This window comes from Nerophis lumbriciformis, linkage group LG01 (assembly GCF_033978685.3).
Source record: "Nerophis lumbriciformis linkage group LG01, RoL_Nlum_v2.1, whole genome shotgun sequence".
Taxonomy (NCBI): domain Eukaryota; kingdom Metazoa; phylum Chordata; class Actinopteri; order Syngnathiformes; family Syngnathidae; genus Nerophis; species Nerophis lumbriciformis.
The window spans coordinates 14841395-14862141 of NC_084548.2; the positions used below are offsets into that span (position 1 = coordinate 14841395).

Genomic DNA, 20747 nt, shown 5'->3' on the forward strand with positions numbered 1-20747 from the left:
TACTTTTTTTTTTTGTATTAAATCAACATAAAAACATAATATATACACTATATATCAATGTATATCAATACAGTCTGCAGGGATACAGTCCATAAGCACACATGATTGTATTTCTTTCTATAAAAAAAAATAAATAAAATTTAAAAAAAATAAAATAAAATAAAAATCACCCCCCCCGGTCCGCGGGACAAATTTTCAAGCGTTGACCGGTCCGCAGCTACAAAAAGGTTGGGGACCACTGCTGTAAAGTTCAAATTTGAATGACAATAAAAAGGGAGTCCAAGTCTAATGTGTCAGGTAAACCGCGACAAATGGGGCCATATGAATCTCCTTCTTACTGTAGCTGTGAAAATATTTGATTTATAAATAAAGATTCCGATTTTGCGGACTTCCGTTTATCGCAGAAACCGTTTTTTTATGGCAACACTCAAAACAGATCCAGTCCTGTTCAACCTCACCCAGACACAGACAGATAGGCTTTGGTGGAAGTCACTGCCAATATTTCACTCCCCTTCTAAGGATCACATCATGAAGCCAACATAAAAATCAGTGAAATGCGAAGCGGGTCTGAAAATGTTATGTCTGATTGGCCGTACGAGAGTAAAAAAAAAAAAGGACATAACGAGACTACATCTGACTTTCTTTTCTTAACGAGCTTGCTGAAGCAACTTCAATATGGACTAATGTCATGTCCAAATGAAAATTAATAGCGCAATATGCCGCCATCGTGCTCGGTCATGCTTCTTCCATTTCCATATCGGGTGGCGTGACCAAATGAGCGCGCCTACACAGGCCAACGCCTAGAAAAGCTGATACCTCGGCTAATCAGTGAGATTTTTCCATCTGACAATGCTGTGCGGCTACGTACATAGACGAGTGTGTGTGTGCGTGTGTGTGTGTGTGCACGGTCGCAAAGATGAGGTCCAATCAGGACACGGGGATGCAAATGGAGCCTGCTCTGATGATGAGATAGATGCTTGTGAATGAACTGTGATTGCTGGAAATGTGAACGTGTGAATGCAGAGTGACTCATTCATCACTCTGCCTCTTCAGCGTAATACCCTGCCCTCTTTTGTGTGACTATTCAAAATCCTTCATTTAATATCACGTGCACTTACTGTATTAGGGGCGAAAAAATTAGGTCAAGGGTGAAGAAGGGACTAGAACATAGTTCCTACCTCCCATCCATAGGAGCTGCTTTTGCCAGCGTTGTGCAGACCGAACCTCTCGCCGACGCCGATTCGGGTCTTGGCCCAGACGCCCAAGCCGGCGCCCGGCACCGAAGACTCCCGCAGCTCCAGATCGCCGGGGATCGGAATGTCGTCTGGAATGTAGACGGGCGCCTCGTAGGGCGAGCCTTCCTTGGGCGTGGTGAAGTCCTGGTCATTGCTACTGCTGCTGTTGTTGTGGAGGTGATGGTGGCTGCTGCTGTAGATGTGGGGGTGCAACAGGTGGTGGTGGTGGTTGTTGTTGTTGTTTGGATGGGAAGGGATAGGGGAGGGCAGGGGGGACATGTTGAGGACGCCGTCCTCGGCGTCGTCTTCCGGACTGTCGGCGCAAATGCCGCCCGCCGCCAAGCCCGGGAGGTCGGCCTCTGTGTCGTACATGCTGTCCACTGGCTCACTGTCATCTGAGAACATAAACGGACGTTTGTAAGACGGAGTAGGAAAGTAAACAAGACATGTAAAACAATAGCATATGTTGGGATCCCTTGGAAAACAATACAGGGGAACCTCGATTTACCAACCCCTCATGGTAAAAAAAAAAATATTTTTTACGAACAACAGACCGAATAAAAACATGCTTTAATTTACAAACCCCGTTTCCATATGAGTTGGGAAATTGTGTTAGATGTAAATATAAAACGGAATACAATGATTCAGTTGAATATGCTACAAAGACAACATATTTGATGTTCAAACTCATAAACATTTTATTTTTTTTTGCAAATAATCATTAACTTTAGAATTTGATGCCAGCAACACGTGACAAAGAAGTTGGGAAAGATGGCAATAAATACTGATAAAGTTGAGGAATGCTCATCCAACACTTATTTGGAACATCCCACAGGTGAACAGGCAAATTGGGAACAGGTGGGTGCCATGATTGGGGATAAAAGTTGATTCCATGAAATGCCTAGTCCAGGGGTCGGCAACCCAAAATGTTGAAAGAGCCATATTGAACCAAAAATACAAAAACAAATCTGTCTAGAGCCACAAAAAATTAAAAGCCATATTACATACAGATAGTATGTCATGAGATATAAATTGAATTAAGAGGACTTAAAGGAAACTATATGAGCTCAAATATAGCTATAAATGAGGCATAATGATGCAATATGTACATATAGCTAGCCTAAATAGCATGTTAGCATCGATTAGCTTGCAGTCATGCAGTGACCAAATATGCCCGATTAGCACTCCACACAAGTCATTAACATCAACAAAACTCACCTTTGTGCATTCACGCACAACCTTAAAAGTTTGGCGGACAAAATGAGACAGAAAAAGAAGTGGCATAAAACACGTCCGAGAAAGTCGGAGAAAAGTTATAAATGTAAACAAACTACGGTGAGTTCAAGGACCGCCAAAATTAGTAGGACAAAACGGCGCTCGCCAAATACTCGAATCCGTGAAGCTGACAGTGTGCTTTATAACAATTAGGGAGGTTTGTGTCATGTTTGTCCTCCTACAGAAACCATATTAAAACAAAAAAAATATTTTTTTCCCCTCATCTTTTTCCATTTTTCATACATTTTTTAAAAAGCTCCAGAGAGCCACCAGGGTGGCGCTAAAGAGCCGCATGCGGCTCCAGAGCCGCGGGTTGCCGACCCCTGGCCTAGTCATTCACAAACAAGGATGGGGCGAGGGTCACCACTTTGTCAACATATGCGTGAGCAGATTGTTGAACAGTTTAAGAAAAACCTTTCTCAACCAGCTATTGCAAGGAATTTAGGGATTTCACCATCTACGGTCCGTAATATCATCAAAGGGTTCAGAGAATCTGGAGAAATCACTGCACGTAAGCAGCTAAGCCCGTGACCTTCGATCCCTCAGGCTGTACTGAATCAACAAGCAACATCAGTGTGTAAAGGATATCACCACATGGGCTCAGGAACACTTCAGAAACCCACTGTCAGTAACTACAGTTGGTCGCTACATCTGTAAGTGCAAGTTAAAACTCTCCTATGCAAGGCGGTGTATTAGTGCCCAAGACATGGGTAACTTACACATCTGTGAAAGCGCCATTAATGCTGAAAGGTACATACAGGTTTTGGAGCAACATATGTTGCCATTCAAGCAACGTTACCATGGACACCCCTGCTTATTTCAGAAAGACAATGCCAAGCCACGTGTTACATCAACGTGGCTTCATAGTAAAAGAGTGCGGGTACTAGACTGGCCTGCCTGTAGTCCAGACCTGTGTCCTATTGAAAATGTGTGGCGCATTATAAAGCCTAAAATACCACAACAGAGACCCCCGGACTGTTGAACAACTTAAGCTGTACATCAAGCAAGAATGGGAAAGAATTCCACCTGAGAAGCTTAAAAAAATGTGTCTCCTCAGTTCCCAAACGTTTACTGAGTGTTGTTAAAAGGAAAGGCCATGTAACACAGTGGTGAACATGCCCTTTCCCAACTACTTTGTCACGTGTTGCAGCCATGAAATTCTAAGTTAATTATTATTTGCAAAAAAAAAAAAAAAGTTTATGAGTTTGAACATCAAATATCTTGTCTTTGTAGTGCATTCAATTGAATATGGGTTGAAAATGATTTGCAAATCATTGTATTCCGTTTATATTTACATCTAACACAATTTCCCAACTCATATGGAAACGGGGTTTGTACAAACTTTTTCTCTGCGTACAACATTTTATGTGCCTCGGAGCGGAGTAATTTTGTCCCCGGCAGCACATCCATTGCGGACGCTCCTTCTGTTAGTACAGCACTAACTGCAAGATTTTTCAATAAAGGTAATCTAGTCGATTCTAGTTTCGCTAGCTCAATAGGAGTCAAAAGAAAGCAATGGAAGCTATTTGTGGTTTGAAACATTCAGGAGGTATCCACAGCGTTGTCGACACTGCCTGCTCCCCCACTTCTGCTGCATGCAAACATGACTAAACAAAAATGTAGTTTATGTTTTATTCTTAATCATTGGAGCGACCTGGCTGTGAAAGCTAAGGAGGTTTGTGATTTCAAGCTGTGGGCGCACCACTGGGCTAGTGACAGTGTGTGTGTGCGTGTCGGCAGGGTGGCTGTGTTTGAGGAGGACGGTTCAGCTCCTTGTTATTTTAACTTTGCTATTAACTAGAACGTTGATCAATCACACCTTTGTTAGGTTTGTTTGATATACAGCAGAGTATACCACTTCATATAGTGATCTATGGACTGGACTCTCACTATGATGTTAGATCTACTATGGACTGGACTTTCACAATATTATGTCAGACCCAGTCGACGTCCATTGCATCCGGTCACCCACATATGCGGTCCTCTCCAAGGTTTCTCATAGTCATTCACATCGACGTCCCACTGGGTTGTGAGTTTTTCCTTGCCCTTATGTGGGCTCTGTACCGAGGATGTCGTTGTGGCTTGTGCAGCCCTTTGAGCCACTTGTGATTTAGGGCTATATAAATAAATATTGATTGATTGATTGATTGATCAAACTGTACAAAAAATTAATAAAATATAGACTTTTGTCGAGGCAGGAACCCATTATTCACGTTTACATTGTTTCTTATAGAAACATCTGCTTCAGTGTACGGACATTTTTACGAACCCCATTCAAGAGCCAATTAAGCTCATAGATCAAGGTTCCAATGTATTTGTTTATATTATGTATTTTATCTACAAAATAATTAAATATTTGAATAAACAAGAGTTAATGTTGATTGTGGCTAATCATGAATAATTATTTTTTTCACAATGACATGATTTGGATGTGACGAAAGCGAAACTTGAAAGGAGATCAGCATGAATGGTATCATATCAGCAGTTTTATCAGCATAATATTATCTTGTCCACACTGCATTGGACTAGATGTTTTCGCAAATGGATTTATGAAACAAAAGAAAACTAAAGAATATAACCAAAACATATTCCTGGCTTCTTTTGGACAATAAATTGATGGTTTTGTAAATGCATGGGTATGTGGTAATATGTACTGTATGTGGTAAAACATATTTGCACTAGAACAATTTGCAGCTGCGAGGTAGTTATCCTTTGACAGTTTTTAATGTACACTGTACAAAATTATAAGGATTTTACAGCATTTAACAGTATTTTGAAGAAAATACTGCACATTACAACAGATTAATATACCGTATTTTTCGGAGTATAAGTCGCACCGGAGTATAAGTCGCACCTGCCAAAAATGCATGATAAAAAAAGAAAAAAACATATATAAGTCGCACTGGAGCCCGGCCAAACTATGAAAAAAACTGCGACTTATATTCCGAAAAATACGGTAAATATTACGATATCCTTATATTTCGCAGCAAATTCAACTTTTCACATTATTTCACAGTAAACAACTGCAATCATGGTCCTCTGTAATATCACAACAAATTACTGTTATTTAAAACTGTCTCTTAAGGGGCTCTGTAGACTACGCTTCACACTCTTGTACAGTAAGTGGCAGTATGCTGTTAAACCAAGGGCGTAATTAAGTATACAATTACAAATGTGAAGTTACTGCATGTATGTGTATTGTCATGAACAATAAAATTACAAAAAAATTACAGCATTTTGTTGTAATTGTATAGTCATTAACCGTACAATGTAGGGTTGTACAGTATACCGGTATAGGTATAGTACCGCAATACTAATGAATCATATTTGGTACTATACCGCCTCTGAAAAGTACCGGTTGATTATGACCAATGTATGATCCTGTAACGACTTGGTATCAGATTGATACCCAAATTTGTGGTATCATACAAAACTAATGTAAAGTATCAAACAACAGAAAAATAAGTGATTATTATTATTATTTTAACAGAAGTGTAGATAGAACATGTTAAAAGAGAAAGTAAGCATATTAACAGTAAATGAACAAGTAGATTCATAATTAATTTTCTACCATTTGTCCTTAATAATTTTGACGAAACAGAATGATAAATGACACAATATGTTACTGCATACGTCAGCAGCTGAATTAGGAGCCTTTGTTTGCTACTAAAAGACAAGTTGTCTTGTATGTTCACTATTTTATTTAAAGACAAACTTGCAATAAGAAACATATGTTTAATGTACCGTAAGATTTGTTTGTTAAAATAAAGCCAAAATGCATTTTTTTGTGGTCCCCTTTATTTAGAAAAGTATCGGAAAGTACCGTAAAGTATCGAAATCATTTTGGTACCGGTACCGCTACCAAAATATTGGTATCGGGACAACATTAATACAGTGGCAGCTCTGCTGTTGCAGTAAATTGCTGGAAGGATATTTCACAGTAAATTACTGTCAATATTACTGTAAATGTAATGTGATGATTAGCCATTGATTCAAATCGCGATTCTCACGTTGTGCGATTCAGAATCGATTCTCATTTTTTTAAAATCGATTTTTTTAATTAATTATTATTTTTTTTTTTTTTAATTAATCAATCCAACAAAACAATACACAGCAATACCATAACAATGCAATCCAATTCCAAAACCAAACCCGACCCAGCAACACTCAGAACTGCAATAAACAGAGCAATTGAGAGGAGACACAAACACGACACAGAACAAACCAAAAGTAGTGAAACAAAAATGAATATTATCAACAACAGTATCAATATTAGTTACAATTTCAACATAGCAGTGATTAAAAATCCCTAATTGACATTATCATTAGACATTTATAAAAAATAAATAAAAAAAGAACAATAGTGTCACAGTGGCTTACACTTGCATTGCATCTCATAAGCTTGACAACACACGGTGTCCAATATTTTCACAAAAATAAAATAAGTCATATTTTTGGTTCATTTAATAGTTAAAACAAATTTAAATTATTGCAATCAGTTTGATAAAACATTGTCCTTTACAATTATAAAAGCTTTTTACAAAAATCTACTACTCTGCTTGCATGTCAGCAGACTGGGGTAGATCCTGCTGAAATCCCATGTATTGAATGGATAGAGAACCGTTTTGAAACAAGGGGAAAAAATCGTTTTTGAATCAAGAATCGTGTTGAATTGAAAAAAAAAAAACGATTTTGAATCGAATCATGACCCCAAGAATCAATATTGAATCGAATCGTGGGACACCCAAAGATCATACTTGCCAACCTTGAGACCTCCGATTTCGGGAGGTGGGGGGTGGGGGCGTGGTCGGGGGTGGGGTGGGGCGTGGTTAAGAGGGGAGGAGTATATTGACAGCTAGAATTCACCAAGTCAAGTATTTCATACATATACATATACATATATATACATATATATATATATATATATATATATATATATATATATATATATATATATATATATATATATTTACATCCTGAAAATATGCAAACAAAACTGTGTTTGGATAATTGATACTTCAAACTTGCATAAATAAATATTAAGGAATATAACATAACTTGGCTTCTGAGAGTTTCAAAATGTAATGAATAAAATGCTAAAGTTGTTGATAAACAAGCAATTATTTTAATAATTAAATATGGTCATTTTAAATGAATTATTATGATAATTTAAAATCAATTATTTCAAATATGTTTATTTTAATGTATAATTCTATGGCTGGATGTAATAAGGAGTCAGGAAAAAATAAAAATAAAATACAATTAATTTTGATGTTTTTAGCAAAATATAGTAAAAATGTATTTTTATTTTTTTTAAATTAATAAATATATTTATTTTTTAGGTAAGATAAACATAATAATACAATGTATCTCTAGTCTGGATGATTTAGTTCTTGTCACCCTGTTGTCCTCCCGTCATGAAAAAAGGCTGTCCTCACTCAGGTCTGCATGGAGCTGGAGGGGGCGTGGCTTCCAGCTCCGGCTGAAAACCAGGAGATTTTCGGGAGAATATTTGTCCCGGGAGGTTTTCGGGAGAGGCGCTGAATTTCGGGAGTCTCCCGGAAAATTCGGGAGGGTTGGCAAGTATGCCCAAAGATTCACAGCCCTATTAGCCAGTATTTTTTCTGTGAATTTACAATGACATTTTTTAAAGTGCGTGCACTAACATTTGTTTTTTTTTAACTTTTTTAAGTGTTACACAACTGACGGCTCAATCCTGCATGTTTATATAATTATGCGACTTCCCATCCAAGAGCATCTTCCTTTTTTTTCTCCTCCGTCGGCCTGAACTTGATGCATTTTGTCAAAAGTCTGTTTACTATCTAAACATGCGGGCTGGCAATCATTTGGCTCACTAGGCCCAAAATTACATCAGGCGTGTTTCTAATCAACGTCCCTCCCTCCATGTCGACCGGTGCCAAGCTTGGAAGCCCCTTTCCCAGGTTGTAGTTAGCGATGCTAAATGTGGACGGGTTTGTTATTTAACTCCTATTTATTTAGTTTAATAGCATGTGATGTTTGAAATGCATCAGTCATAAGTGTAATGCAGAGGTTATATTTCAGTGCTGTTTGGGAAGTGCTAGGAAACCAACTGAATGAGCCAATCAAACACTTCACGGTTATTATAAGAGCTCATTTGCAGTACAGATCATCCTTTTTTTTTTGTTTTTTTTTTGTCCGTTGCTAAATATTTGGCCCCCTGCCTAGTGACAGATGTGGCCTGTGAACGCTGGTAAATTAACTGACATGTAAGTTTTTAATGCGAAACGTGAAACTAGGAGAGCAGAGGGGAGCGTCTGCTCATGTTGGAAGAGAAAAAAATCTGTGCAGCCGCGCCATGCAGCTCCAGGAAACGAATCACATAAAGTTGCAGCAGTAAAATTCTGCCTTTTATGACCGATTTTGCGTCATTCGGACATTTTTTTTTTTTTTTTGGACTGGAAAATAAGACTTTTTTTTTTTTTTTTTTTTTTTTTTTTTTAATGATCACTGTTTCACAGGAGGTAGGGTGCAGGCGCACGACTCCCACTGTACAATCAAAAGTGTTTTCAGGCAGTTAAACACTTTCTTTTCCCCTCTTTGCTATCCCCGCTTTTCTCTGGCACTTGACCCACTGGGGAGCAATTTCGACAATCAGCGACAGCATCGGAAAATCTAATAAATTCTATTTGGCTTGAAAAGCCCCCGTGCACGTAAAAATGAACACGTCTCTGTTTATTACGTACAGTAAAAACATATCCTCACTATTGAATTATTTTATATTAAATAACAGTGTTTTTTTGCCCTTATTGTTTTCACATATCTCACAGCCGTTGCTTATAGCATTGTTTTGTGCGCATTTGCACAATAACATTGGATTTTATTTGACATTACTACGTCATAGAAATTGGGGTAACACTTTAGTATGGGGAACATATTCTAAGTAACAAAGACTTAATTTAGAGTTATTTGGACACTTGGGGAACATATTCTAAGTAACAAAGACTTAAGGGTTAGGGTTATTGTAGTTTTGTGTTTTGTTATGTAAGAACAGACTATATTCATTAAGTGGTACCGTATTTTTCGGACTATAAGTCGCAGTTTTTTTCATAGTTTGGCCGGGCTCCAGTGCGACTTATATATGTTTTTTTCCTTTTTTATTATGCATTTTCGGCAGGTGCGACTTATACTCCGGTGCGACTTATACTCCGAAAAATACGGTATTAAGGGGAGAATCATATACAACAACTTCCTTACTTACCGTATTTTCCGCACTATTAGCCGCACCTAAAAACCACAAATGTTCTCAAAAGCTGACAGTGCGGCTTATAACCCGGTGCGCTTTATATATGGATTAATATTAAGATTCATTTTCATAAAGTTTAGGTCTCGCAACTACGGTAAACAGCCGCCATCTTTTTTTCCCGTAGAAGAGGAAGCGCTTCTTCTTCTACGGTAAGCAACCGCCAAGGTAAGCACCCGCCCCCATAGAAGAGGAAGCGCTTCTTCTTCTACTGTAAGCAACCACCAAGGTAAGCACCCGCCCCCGTAGAAGAAGAAGTGCGCGGATATTACGTTTCATTTCATTTGTATGTTTACATCTGTAAAGACCACAAAATGGCTCCTATTAAGAGACACGCGTACAACGCAGAATTCAAACTCAAGGCAATAAGTCACGCAGTAGAACACGGAAATGGAGTAGCAGCAAGAGAATTGAACATAAATGAATCAATGGTGCGTAGGTAGAGGAAGCAACAAGATGACCTGTGCCACTAAGACAGGGAGACAGCGCCGGACGACATACGCCAACATCTGCCAGTGGATTGTAAATGCCTGGGCGGATATATCGGTCTCAACTGTGGTCCGAGCTTTCCGGAAGGCAGGATTCACGGAACTGCTGGACAACAACAGCAACATTGACTCTGATGACTTCGACGAGACGGAGCCGGCCATTTTGGATGCCGTATTCGCCCAACTTGTTAATTCAGACACTGAAGAAGAATTCGAGGGATTTATGGATGAGGAATAATTTCAGAAAGTGAGCTTTAAATGTTTATTTTGTGTGATGTGTGACATAAATTTTCGAGCAACGTTGAGTTATTGATGTTGCTATTGCTCTGCACTAATTTGAGTGTTACTATTTTTGTGATTGCACATTTGCACATTACATTTTGGGGGTGAACAGAGTTGTTAGAACGCTGGTTTGTAATATATTATTAAAGTTTGACTGACCTATCTGACTGTTTTTTTGACATTCCCTTTAGCGCAGCGTAGGCACGGCTTATAACCCGGCTTATAACCCGGGGCGGTTTATAGGTGAACAAAGTTTTGAAATATGCCATTCATTGAAGGTGCGGCTAATAACCCGGGGCGGCTTATAGTGCGGAAAATACGGTAGTACTAATAAGCAATCATTCTGAGGTTATTTAGGGAAGACTCTTAGTTAAAGGCTTACTGGTTGTATAATAAGGCCATGCAGAATAAGGCATTAATAAGTACTTAATAATGACTAATTAAGAGCCAATATGTTACTAATTTGCATGTTAATAAGCAACTAATTAATGGTGAATATGTTCCCCATACTAAAGTGTTACCGAAATTGGATTTATGGCTTTCAAAGAGCCGTTTGAAGAAATGTCGCGTTGTTGTTTTTCGTTTTTCTTTTTTTTTTCAGAAGTAACATGTTTTTTATCAAGGAAAGAAAATTACTGGCAGCAGTAATAAAATAAGTTGTAGATCAGAATAATTCAAACTTCCCTAACCCTCTAACCCTAGCCCTAACCCTAACCAAATAACTCTAAATTAAGTCTTTGTTACTTACAATATGTTCTCCTAGGTTCCAAATAACTCTTAATTAAGTCGTTGTTACTTAGAATATGTTCCCCATACTAAAATGTTACCATTATTATTACTTCATAAAACTACTTTAGTTGTTAGTAGTATAATACATAAACTGTATAGTTGTTATAAAACATTTGTATCTTAGAGTTTGTCTTTCTTCTGAAAAGGCATGTCATATGTTAAAATGGTGCTGTTTTAAGAGGGCAATTAAAAAAAAACAATTAAATCGATTTTAATGAATTTCAAGGGGCAACATTGACTTGTGATACAAGTGTTTTAAGTGAAGAGCTCCATCACAAAACCAACTGAGCTCGTAAGTTGACGTACTGGTGTACAGACACAAAATAAAAAATATAAATAAGAATAATATGTGAACAGTACCGTATTTTTCGGACTGTAAGTCGCAGTTTTTTTCATAGTTTGGCCGGGCTCCAGTGCGACTTATATATGTTTTTTTCCTTCTTTATTATGCATTTTCGGCAGGTGCGACTTATACTCCGGTGCGACTTATACTCCGAAAAATACGGTATGTCTTTAAAAAATAGCATGAATAAAACTAGATTAAAAATTAGAACAACATTTGAATTCTTGGAGTGTGTATCCTGTATTAAAAACTGGTTGTCCTCAAATTTCCTCCAGATAAATTCAAACAAAACGGAAACTCTGATAATGGCTCCCGATAAAAAGATCCCCCTGATCAAGAACTCCCTTGGTGCTCTGGGTGCATCTGTTAAAAGCAGCCTCAGAAACATTAGGGTTGTGTTTGATCAGTCCATGTCTTTGGAGGGTCACTGTCGTCAACTGACCAAAAACTGTTTTTATCATCTCAGAAATATTTCTAAAGTGAGAAATTTGTTGGAATCTCGAAATGATCATTCACGCGTTCATTTTGTCTTGCATTGACTATTGCAATTCTCTTTTCAACAAGTCAACGCTAAAGAGACTTCAGACTGTACAAAATGTGGCTGCAAGACTTTTGAGTAGAGATGTCCAATAATATCGGCCGATTAATGCTTTAGAATGTAATATCGGAAATTATCGGTATCGTTTTGTCTTTATTAAGGGTATCGTTTTTAAAAAAAACACATTTTTTAATTAAATCAACATAAAAAACACAAGATACACTTACAATTAGTACACTAACCCCAAAAACTTCCCTCCCACATTTCCACTCATTCACACAAAAGGGTTGTTTCTTTCTGTTATTAATATTCTGGTTCCTACATTATATATCAATATATATCAATACAGTCTGCAAGGGATACAGTCCGTAAGCACACATGATTGTGCGTGCTGCTGGTCCACTAATAGTAAATGATAAATGGGTTGTACTTGTATAGCGCTTTTCTACCTTCAAGGTACTCAAAGCGCTTTGACACTACTTCCACATTTACCCATTCACACACACATTCACACACTGATGGCGGGAGCTGCCATGCAAGGCGCTAACCAGCAGCCATCAGGAGCAAGGGTGAAGTGTCTTGCTCAGGACACAACGGACATGACGAGGTTGGTACGAGGTGGGGATTGAACCAGGGACCCTCGGGTACTAACCTTTAACAGTTAATTTTACTCATTTTCATTCATTACTGGTTTCTATGTAACTGTTTTTATATTGTTTTACTTTCTTTTTTTATTCAAGAAAATGTTTTTAATTTATTTATCTTATCTTATTTTATTTTTTATTTTTTAAAAAGGACCTTATCTTCACCATACCTGGTTGTCCAAATTAGGCATAATAATGTGTAAATTCCACGACTGTATACATCGGTATCGGTTGATATCGGTATCAGTAATTAAGGGTTTGGTAAATATCGGAATATCGGCAAAAAGCCATTATCGGACATCCCTACTTTTGACCGGTGCACCCAGAACAGCCCACATCACCCCTATTTTATCCAGTCTTCATTGACTTCCAGTTAAATTCCGCATTGAGTTTAAGATTTTAGTCCTGACATTCCTTGCGTTGCATGGTGGGGGCCCCTCAGTACATCACTGACTTGCTATGCCCCTACTCTTAATGGCGCAGCATACGGTCTTCAGGCCAGGGTCTTCTAAAGATCCCGAAAACTCGTTATAAGACCTGGCATTCCATGCTACAGCTCCCAGACTCTGGAACAATTTGCACCAGTCCCTCCGTGATGTTGACTGTGTTGAAACTTTTAAGAAACATTTGAAAACTTCTCTTTTTAGTAAAGCTTTTAGTTAATACATCTTTTAACTATCATTTGTAATCCACTTTGTATAAGTTTTATGATGTTGCCCCTGTTGTTTTAATTGAATTGTTGTTTTACTTCGCCTGTGTTTTGTACAGCGCTTTGTGATTGTATCTTTGAAAAGCGCTTTATAAATAAAATGTACTTACTAACAAAATAAAAATGTGAACTTAGCATTTAACTACCCTACTTGGTGAGAGTACACCTGAACTACTTTACAAATCCACAGCAGAGCGATTCAAAAAAAGGGGAATCGAAGTGCTCCTTGGATTCCTTTGTCTCTGACTCATTTTCCAGTCTGTCAGGTGGCGCACACATGCCTGGACGATTTGCATCTAAACGGTGAATCGGTTCTCATCGTTCACTTAAAATAGTCGTTCAAACGACTTGACTTGTTCGCAAATCTCTTCCACTCAGTAAACCAGGAACAGGTAAAGGAAAAAAGTCAAATTAAATGTCCTTAGTTTTTTAAAGTGAAGCTGTTTGAGGAGAAAGCAGAGAACTACACACCACTAAGGACAAACTGATCATGTTATTCCAGACAGTAAAAATCAGCAGTATAAAAAATAAAAAAAAAGAGCGGACAAAGAGGAGGAGACAAAGAGTCTAAAAACTGACGACGGCGCTGCTTTTAAACATGTGAATGTTAGCTCTGAGTCTCAGACGACCCAAAAAGAGATGTTGGCTTCGCCTCCCACAGGACCTCTAAAAAAAACAGCCCGGCCAGATAGTGCCTTCCTCTCCCGAGCTCCTGATGTTGTTCTTTCTCTCTCTGCTCCTCTCGCCATCTCCTTCTCTTTTACGGGCAGCTATTTATCCTGATTACATCAGGGGTCAATCATTAATTCGCACCTTGGGGGTCCCCGTGCTGGCGGTGGCTACAATGGGCTGCTTGTTCAGTGGCTGTTATTCCAGTGGAAAACGCCGCCTGCACCGCCGGAGAGCCCGGGCGCAGGCCACATGAAGGCATCCCATCTTGTTGATAAACTCCAAATGCACGCCATAAAGCTATAAGCTCTTTGCTTTGTAGCGTAGAACACAATGACAACAATTTTAAGGCAGGTATTAGAGCACAGATGCAAGCACAACCCATTTGCATCTGAAGGACCTCCAACTTGACATATGTTAGATCAGATTGTGTTGTGGGTAGGGTTGTACGGTATACCGGTATTAGTATAGTACCGCGATACTAATGAATAATTTTCGGTACTATATCGTACCGGTCCCACCCCCGCGCCCGCGTTGTCGTCACGTCGTGTCAATGCTGGTTTATGAGCAGACGAGCATGTTCGGCGGCACACAATCTCAGAGTACTTACAAGCAGACACAGTGTGTAGACAGAAAAGGGAGAACGGACGCATTTTGGCTTGAAAACTAAAGGTAAAGGTGACGTTATAACACTGAAACGCCCTCAGGAAGAGATGCTTTAAGACATGGCTAGCTAGCTAGCGGCTAACGTCCATGTTTCAGTTACTTCTAAATCACTAATCCTCGCCTCCATGGCGACAAATAAAGTACATTTCTTACAAGTATCATCCCTGCAGGACGAGGAATAGCTAAACATGCTTCACTGCATACCGTAGCTCACCGGCATCAGAATGTAAACAAACGCCATTGGTGGATCGACACCTAACATCCACTGTAATGATACCAAGTACAGGCACGTATCTAGTCGACACTACTATGATTCCGTCAATATTTTTTGGCATCACATCTTCTTTCGTTTTTAAAAAAATCATATTATGTTTATGAACTCAGGAAATATGTCCCTGGACTTTGAATATGACCAATGTATGATACTGTTACGACTTGGTATCAGATTGATACCCAAATTTGTGGTATCATCCAAAACTAATGTAAAGTATCAAAGAACAAAAAAACAAGTGATTATTACATTTTAAAAGAAGTGTAGATAGAACATAACAAAAGAGAAAGTAAGCAGATATTAACAGTAAATGAACAATTAGATTAATAATTAATGTTGTACCACTTGTCCTATAATAATGTTGACAAAATAATAGAATGATAAATGACACAATATGTTACTGCATACGTCAGCAGACTAATTAGGAGCCTTTGTTTGTTTACTTACTCCTAAAAGACAAGTTGTCGAGTATGTTCACTATTTTATTTAAGGACTAAATTGCAATAAGAAACATATGTTTAATGTACCCTAAGATTTTTTGTATGAAGCACAGGGTTCAAAACATGTGGGAAGAAAAGCAGCGTATAGTCCGAAAATTTTCCAGGTTCACAAGTTTCACATGCCACCAATAAATTTAGCCTAGTCACATCAGACCAATGGAATTGCCGTATGGGTCATGGTGGACCAATTTAATTGTTATATCGCTAAAATCACTGAGATCATTATTCATACGTTTCTTACTCCTCATCTCGATGACTGTAACATATTATTTTCGGGCCTCCCTATGTCTAGCATTAAAAGATTACAGTTGGTACAAAATGCAGCTGCTAGACTTTTGACAAGAACAAGAAAGTTTGATCATATTACACCTATACTGGCTCACCTGCACTGGCTTCCTGTGCACTTAAGATGTGACTTTAAGGTTTTATTACTTACATATGAGATACTTAACGGTCTAGCTCCATCCGATCTTGCCGATTGTATTGTACCATATGTCCCGGCAAGAAATCTGCGTTCAAAGAACTCCGGCTTATTAGTGATTCCCAGAGCCCAAAAAAAGTATGCCGCCTATAAACCATTTTCTATTCGGGCTCCAGTACTCCAAAATGCCCTACCAGGAACAGTTAGTGAGGCTACCTCAGTAGAAGCATTTAGGTCCCATTTTAAATTCATATGAAAATGCTAGCCTTTTTAGACCAGTTGATCTGCCGTCTCTCTTTTCTGCTCTGCCCCCATCTCCTACATGGAGGGGTAATAAGGTAGCCACAGACCAGCTTCCACAGGTGATTTTCTAGCTGTTCCAAGTTGGGACCCGGTGTGGACCACTCCTCTTTTAGTGCATCAGTTAGTGACGTCTCTGCGATGCAAGAGGATCCCCTACTGACCCACCATAAACTGGACTCTCACTTTATGAAGTCGGGACCCAGAGTGAACCACTTCTTATGCATCAGTCGGTGACATCACGGCACCCCGACTTGTCTACATGCAAGAGGATCCCCTGCTGGCCCCACTATGGACTGGACTCTCACATTAACCATATCCACTGCACCGGACACCCAGGAGGATCCCAACATCTGCGGTCCCTTTCAGGGTTTCTCATTGTATCATTGGGTTGAGTTATTTCTTGCCCTGATGTGGGATCTGAGCCGAGGATGTCATTGTGGCTTGTGCATCCATTTGAGACATTTCTGATTAAGGGCTATATAAGTAAACTTTGATTGATTGATTTTCAACCACTGCCTCACCAATAACACATCTGCACATTGGTGAGCCTTTAGCCTGAAGGATATCAAAAGACGACAGCTGTACTAACACGGAAGTACTGAGCGCCACATCTTGATAATGACACCGCTAATGTCAGCGCTATGCTATGTGGAGACCAGTATTGATGCACTTAATCTTCGACACCAATAATACAGCTCAACGATATCTGTGACCCTTTGTCGTTAGCAATGTAAAATGACCAATGCAATCTTTGCTGTGACTGTCAGGTTGACCTTGTTTGTGCAGAACAACACAGGCCCATGGTTGCAGCACATCAAGGCCCAGTTCTAAGTTCTGACTAGGGTTGGGCGATATTTCGATACACGCGATATATCGCCGGTTTGTCTCTGTGCGATATAGAAAATGACTATATCTTGATATCGAGTATACGTTCTCACGCAGTTGCTTTTAGCTGCGGGCATTACACTACAGGCTCTCCTCGCTCTTTCCTTCTCACAGACACCAAGCGCACCTTCTTACACACGTCACATACTGTCACGTCATACGTCACATACGTATACGCCCTCCCCGAGCAGAGAGGTAGCGGCATGGGTAACATTAGCTGTGATGCTAGCGCAGTGGTGCGAGCGCTAATACAAGAAAAAGAAGGTGCGAATCTGGTAACAAATGGAGAAATAATTAATTCCCAAGAAAAACAGCAGGGGATCCATCGTCTGGCAGTGGTTTGGCTTCAAGTGGGAATATGTCGAACAGACAACCGTAATTTGTCAAGTGTGGGGCGAAAGCGTTGCTATAAAAAGTAGCATTACTGCTGTAACAAGCAGTTCAGGGTGTCCCAAGTTACCGGAGTGTGTTAGGTAAGGAGGAGGAGTTTTGTCCCTCCAGATTTGTTGCCGTAGGGCTGTGACGTAGGGTGTGTGTGGTTGTGGAAGGAGGTGTGTGATGTTGACATTAAAGAAGCGGTGGCTACCGAACCTGCTCTAATGTCTCCCGTTTATTATTTTATTAGATAAGTACACTGTATAGGCGAACCCAGGACACTCGGCTACACTGCTAATATGTAGCATCATTTGAAAAGTCACCTGCTAGAGAATGAAAAGTGCTTACTCCGCACGTCAATATCTCCGTTTGGTGCCACACGCCCACACCATCAAAATGCCGAGGCAAACATTTCCAGATCAACACCGTATGAAAAAAATTGTGATTTTTTTAGTTGTGATTTCCTTCTCTGCATGAAAGTTTAAAAGTAGCATATATTAATGCAGAATGAAGAAGAATGTTTTAATGTAGACACATAGAATCATCATAATGCTGTGATTATATGCATCAAGTGTTCATTTAAGGCTAAGGCAAAATATCGAGATATATATCGAGTATTGCGATATGGCCGTAAAATACCGTGATATCAAAAAAAGGCAATATCGCCCAGCCCTAGTTCTGACCCAGTATTCTTCCGGGTGCCTTCAAGTAGAACACAGCCAAGGCTACTATGTTGGGTGAAACAACTGTTAAGGTGATTATATGGGAGTATATGGGATACATGTGGCCCCATTCGTCATGGTTTACCTGACAAATGAAACGTGACGAAATGTGGAGGGTGTACTTTCCCCTTTAGCTATAAGATAGCAGTGGGTACCACTAGTGGTACATGGTATCTTAATAATCAATTAATTACTTATTTCAAACACAGTGTTATTGTTAAAACTGTGTGTAATGCTACATTGGCCACAAATATTAAATATACCGTATTTTTCGGAGTATAAGTCGCACCGGAGTATAAGGCGCACCTGCCGAAAATGCACAATAAAGAAGGAAAAAAACATATGTAAGTCGCATTTTTTGGGGAAATTTATTTGATAAAACCCAACATCAAGAATAGACATTTGAAAGGCAATTTAAAATAAATAAAGAATAGTGAATAACAGGCTGAATAAGTGTACGTTATATGAGGCATAAATAACCAACTGAGAACGTGCCTGGTATGTTAACGTAACATATTATGGTAAGAGTCATTCAAATAACTATAACATATAGAACATGCTAAACGTTTACCAAACAATCTGTCACTCCTAATCGCTAAATCCCATGAAATCTTATAATTCTAGTCTCTTACGTGAATGAGCTAAATAATATTTTTTGATATTTTACGGTAATGTGTTAATAATTTCACACATAAGTCGCTCCTGAGTGCAAGTCGCACCCCCGGCCAAACTATGAAAAAAACTGACTTATAGTCCGAAAAATACGGTACTTGTAAAATAAAACCTCTGCCTTGTTGTTTTGATGAATACTTAGGCTTACTACGCTACTTAATTTTTAATGTTGGTCATTATGCTGGTACTTGGAGAGCAAAGTGTTTTCTGAGGTGTTATTTGGTGAAAAAAGTTTGAGAACCACTGCAGTAGCGTTTTGAATATCTTAAAATGGGTTTCGTGGAACTTCCAACTTTGACCACAGTGTCAGTTGCTATGTAGAGGGGCACTTTCCATCATTTTCAGCAGACTGCATTGCAAAAAGCAAAAGACTCCTCCCACCCCCACCAAGGACTGTTTTCACTGCTGGACTCTAGAAAGAGGTTCCGCGGCCTCCGAAGCAGAACCTCCAGGTTCTGTAACAGCTTCTTCATTTAAGCCGTAAGACTCTTGAACGCATCATAATTAAATTATCCCTTCAACTCCCCCCAAAATGGATTAACTCGCTGGAATAAAAAAGACAATATAACATACATCCATAAACGTGGACGCATGTGAAAAAGTGCAATATATTTATCTGTACAGTAATCTATTTATTTATTTATTTATATATATATTTATATATTATTTATATATGCACCTTATTGCTTTTTTATCCTGCACTACCATGAGCTTATGTAACGAAATTTCGTTCTTATCTGTGTTGTAAAGTTCAAATTTGAATGACAATAAAAAGGAAGTCTAAGTCTAAGTCTAAATTGATTAACCCCACCCTATTGCTCTTCCTCTCACACAATAGCCACCTAGGAATGGAGCCATATGAATCCTTTCCTTACTGTAAACTGTTGTTTTATACGCTACACAAATATTCAATTTATCAAAAAAAAAAAGTCCTATTTCGTGAACATTAATTTTCCAATGTCCAGCCTGGAACCAATTAGTTGTGATAAACGAGAGCTTACTATATAGTAGTTTTGAGATTTATGACGGTTACAGTTTGAGCCTGGAACAATCAGGTCAGTTTTCTATGTGGAATTATGTTTCAAAATTAGAAACAACTTGGAAGTCAGCGGCCGTCACGGAACAGGTTGTGTTTGACTTTGGAACCCAGGAGGTTCCACTGTAGTTGGCCAAGTAAAGGAGCAAATGTAAAATCCTGATAACATTGTAGCCAAGCCATGGCAAACTAACTTGACACGGAGCTGAAAATCAGCGGTTTGATCGCAGGTTTCAACAACGGGCAAATTGTTGTGCGGTTGTGTTTAATCAGCGCTCTCTAGACTTAAATGCAGCGAGATAAAGATCTGAAGTCATTTTCCGCTGTCTGCATGGCCGTACACAAACACATGTGGCCTGCAGAACGAAGCTGCACTGTGAACCCAGCACAATTCACAGCACGGTGGAAATCTGGTAACAAGTCTCCAAACCAGGACCAAATGCACATCTAAATATAACAATGGATCTTTGTAAAACTGTAATCAAACAATTCCAATAACAGGCAACAAGACAAACATTAGAAAGCGCTGCATACCACGGACCTGAAAGAGGAGTTTGAGCACACAGAGCCAGGTACTGTACTTGGTTCGCAAAGGCATGGTTGTGGTTAAGATAACAATAAAACAGAGCTGGAAATATAGAA

The 20747-nt window shown here is 39.0% G+C and overlaps 1 protein-coding gene across 10 annotated transcripts in view; it reads right to left on the reverse strand.

The window, feature by feature from the left end:
• Positions 1-20747, reverse strand: part of prdm16 (PR domain containing 16) — a 755270-nt gene that overhangs the window by 379430 nt on the left and 355093 nt on the right. For all 10 annotated transcript variants that reach the window (XM_061975909.1, XM_061975901.1, XM_061975919.1 and 7 more), the window contains one exon: positions 1179-1630. In XM_061975909.1, coding sequence (XP_061831893.1) covers positions 1179-1607 — 429 coding nt within the window. In that variant the 5' untranslated portion in view covers positions 1608-1630. The remainder of the gene's footprint in view (positions 1-1178; positions 1631-20747) is intronic.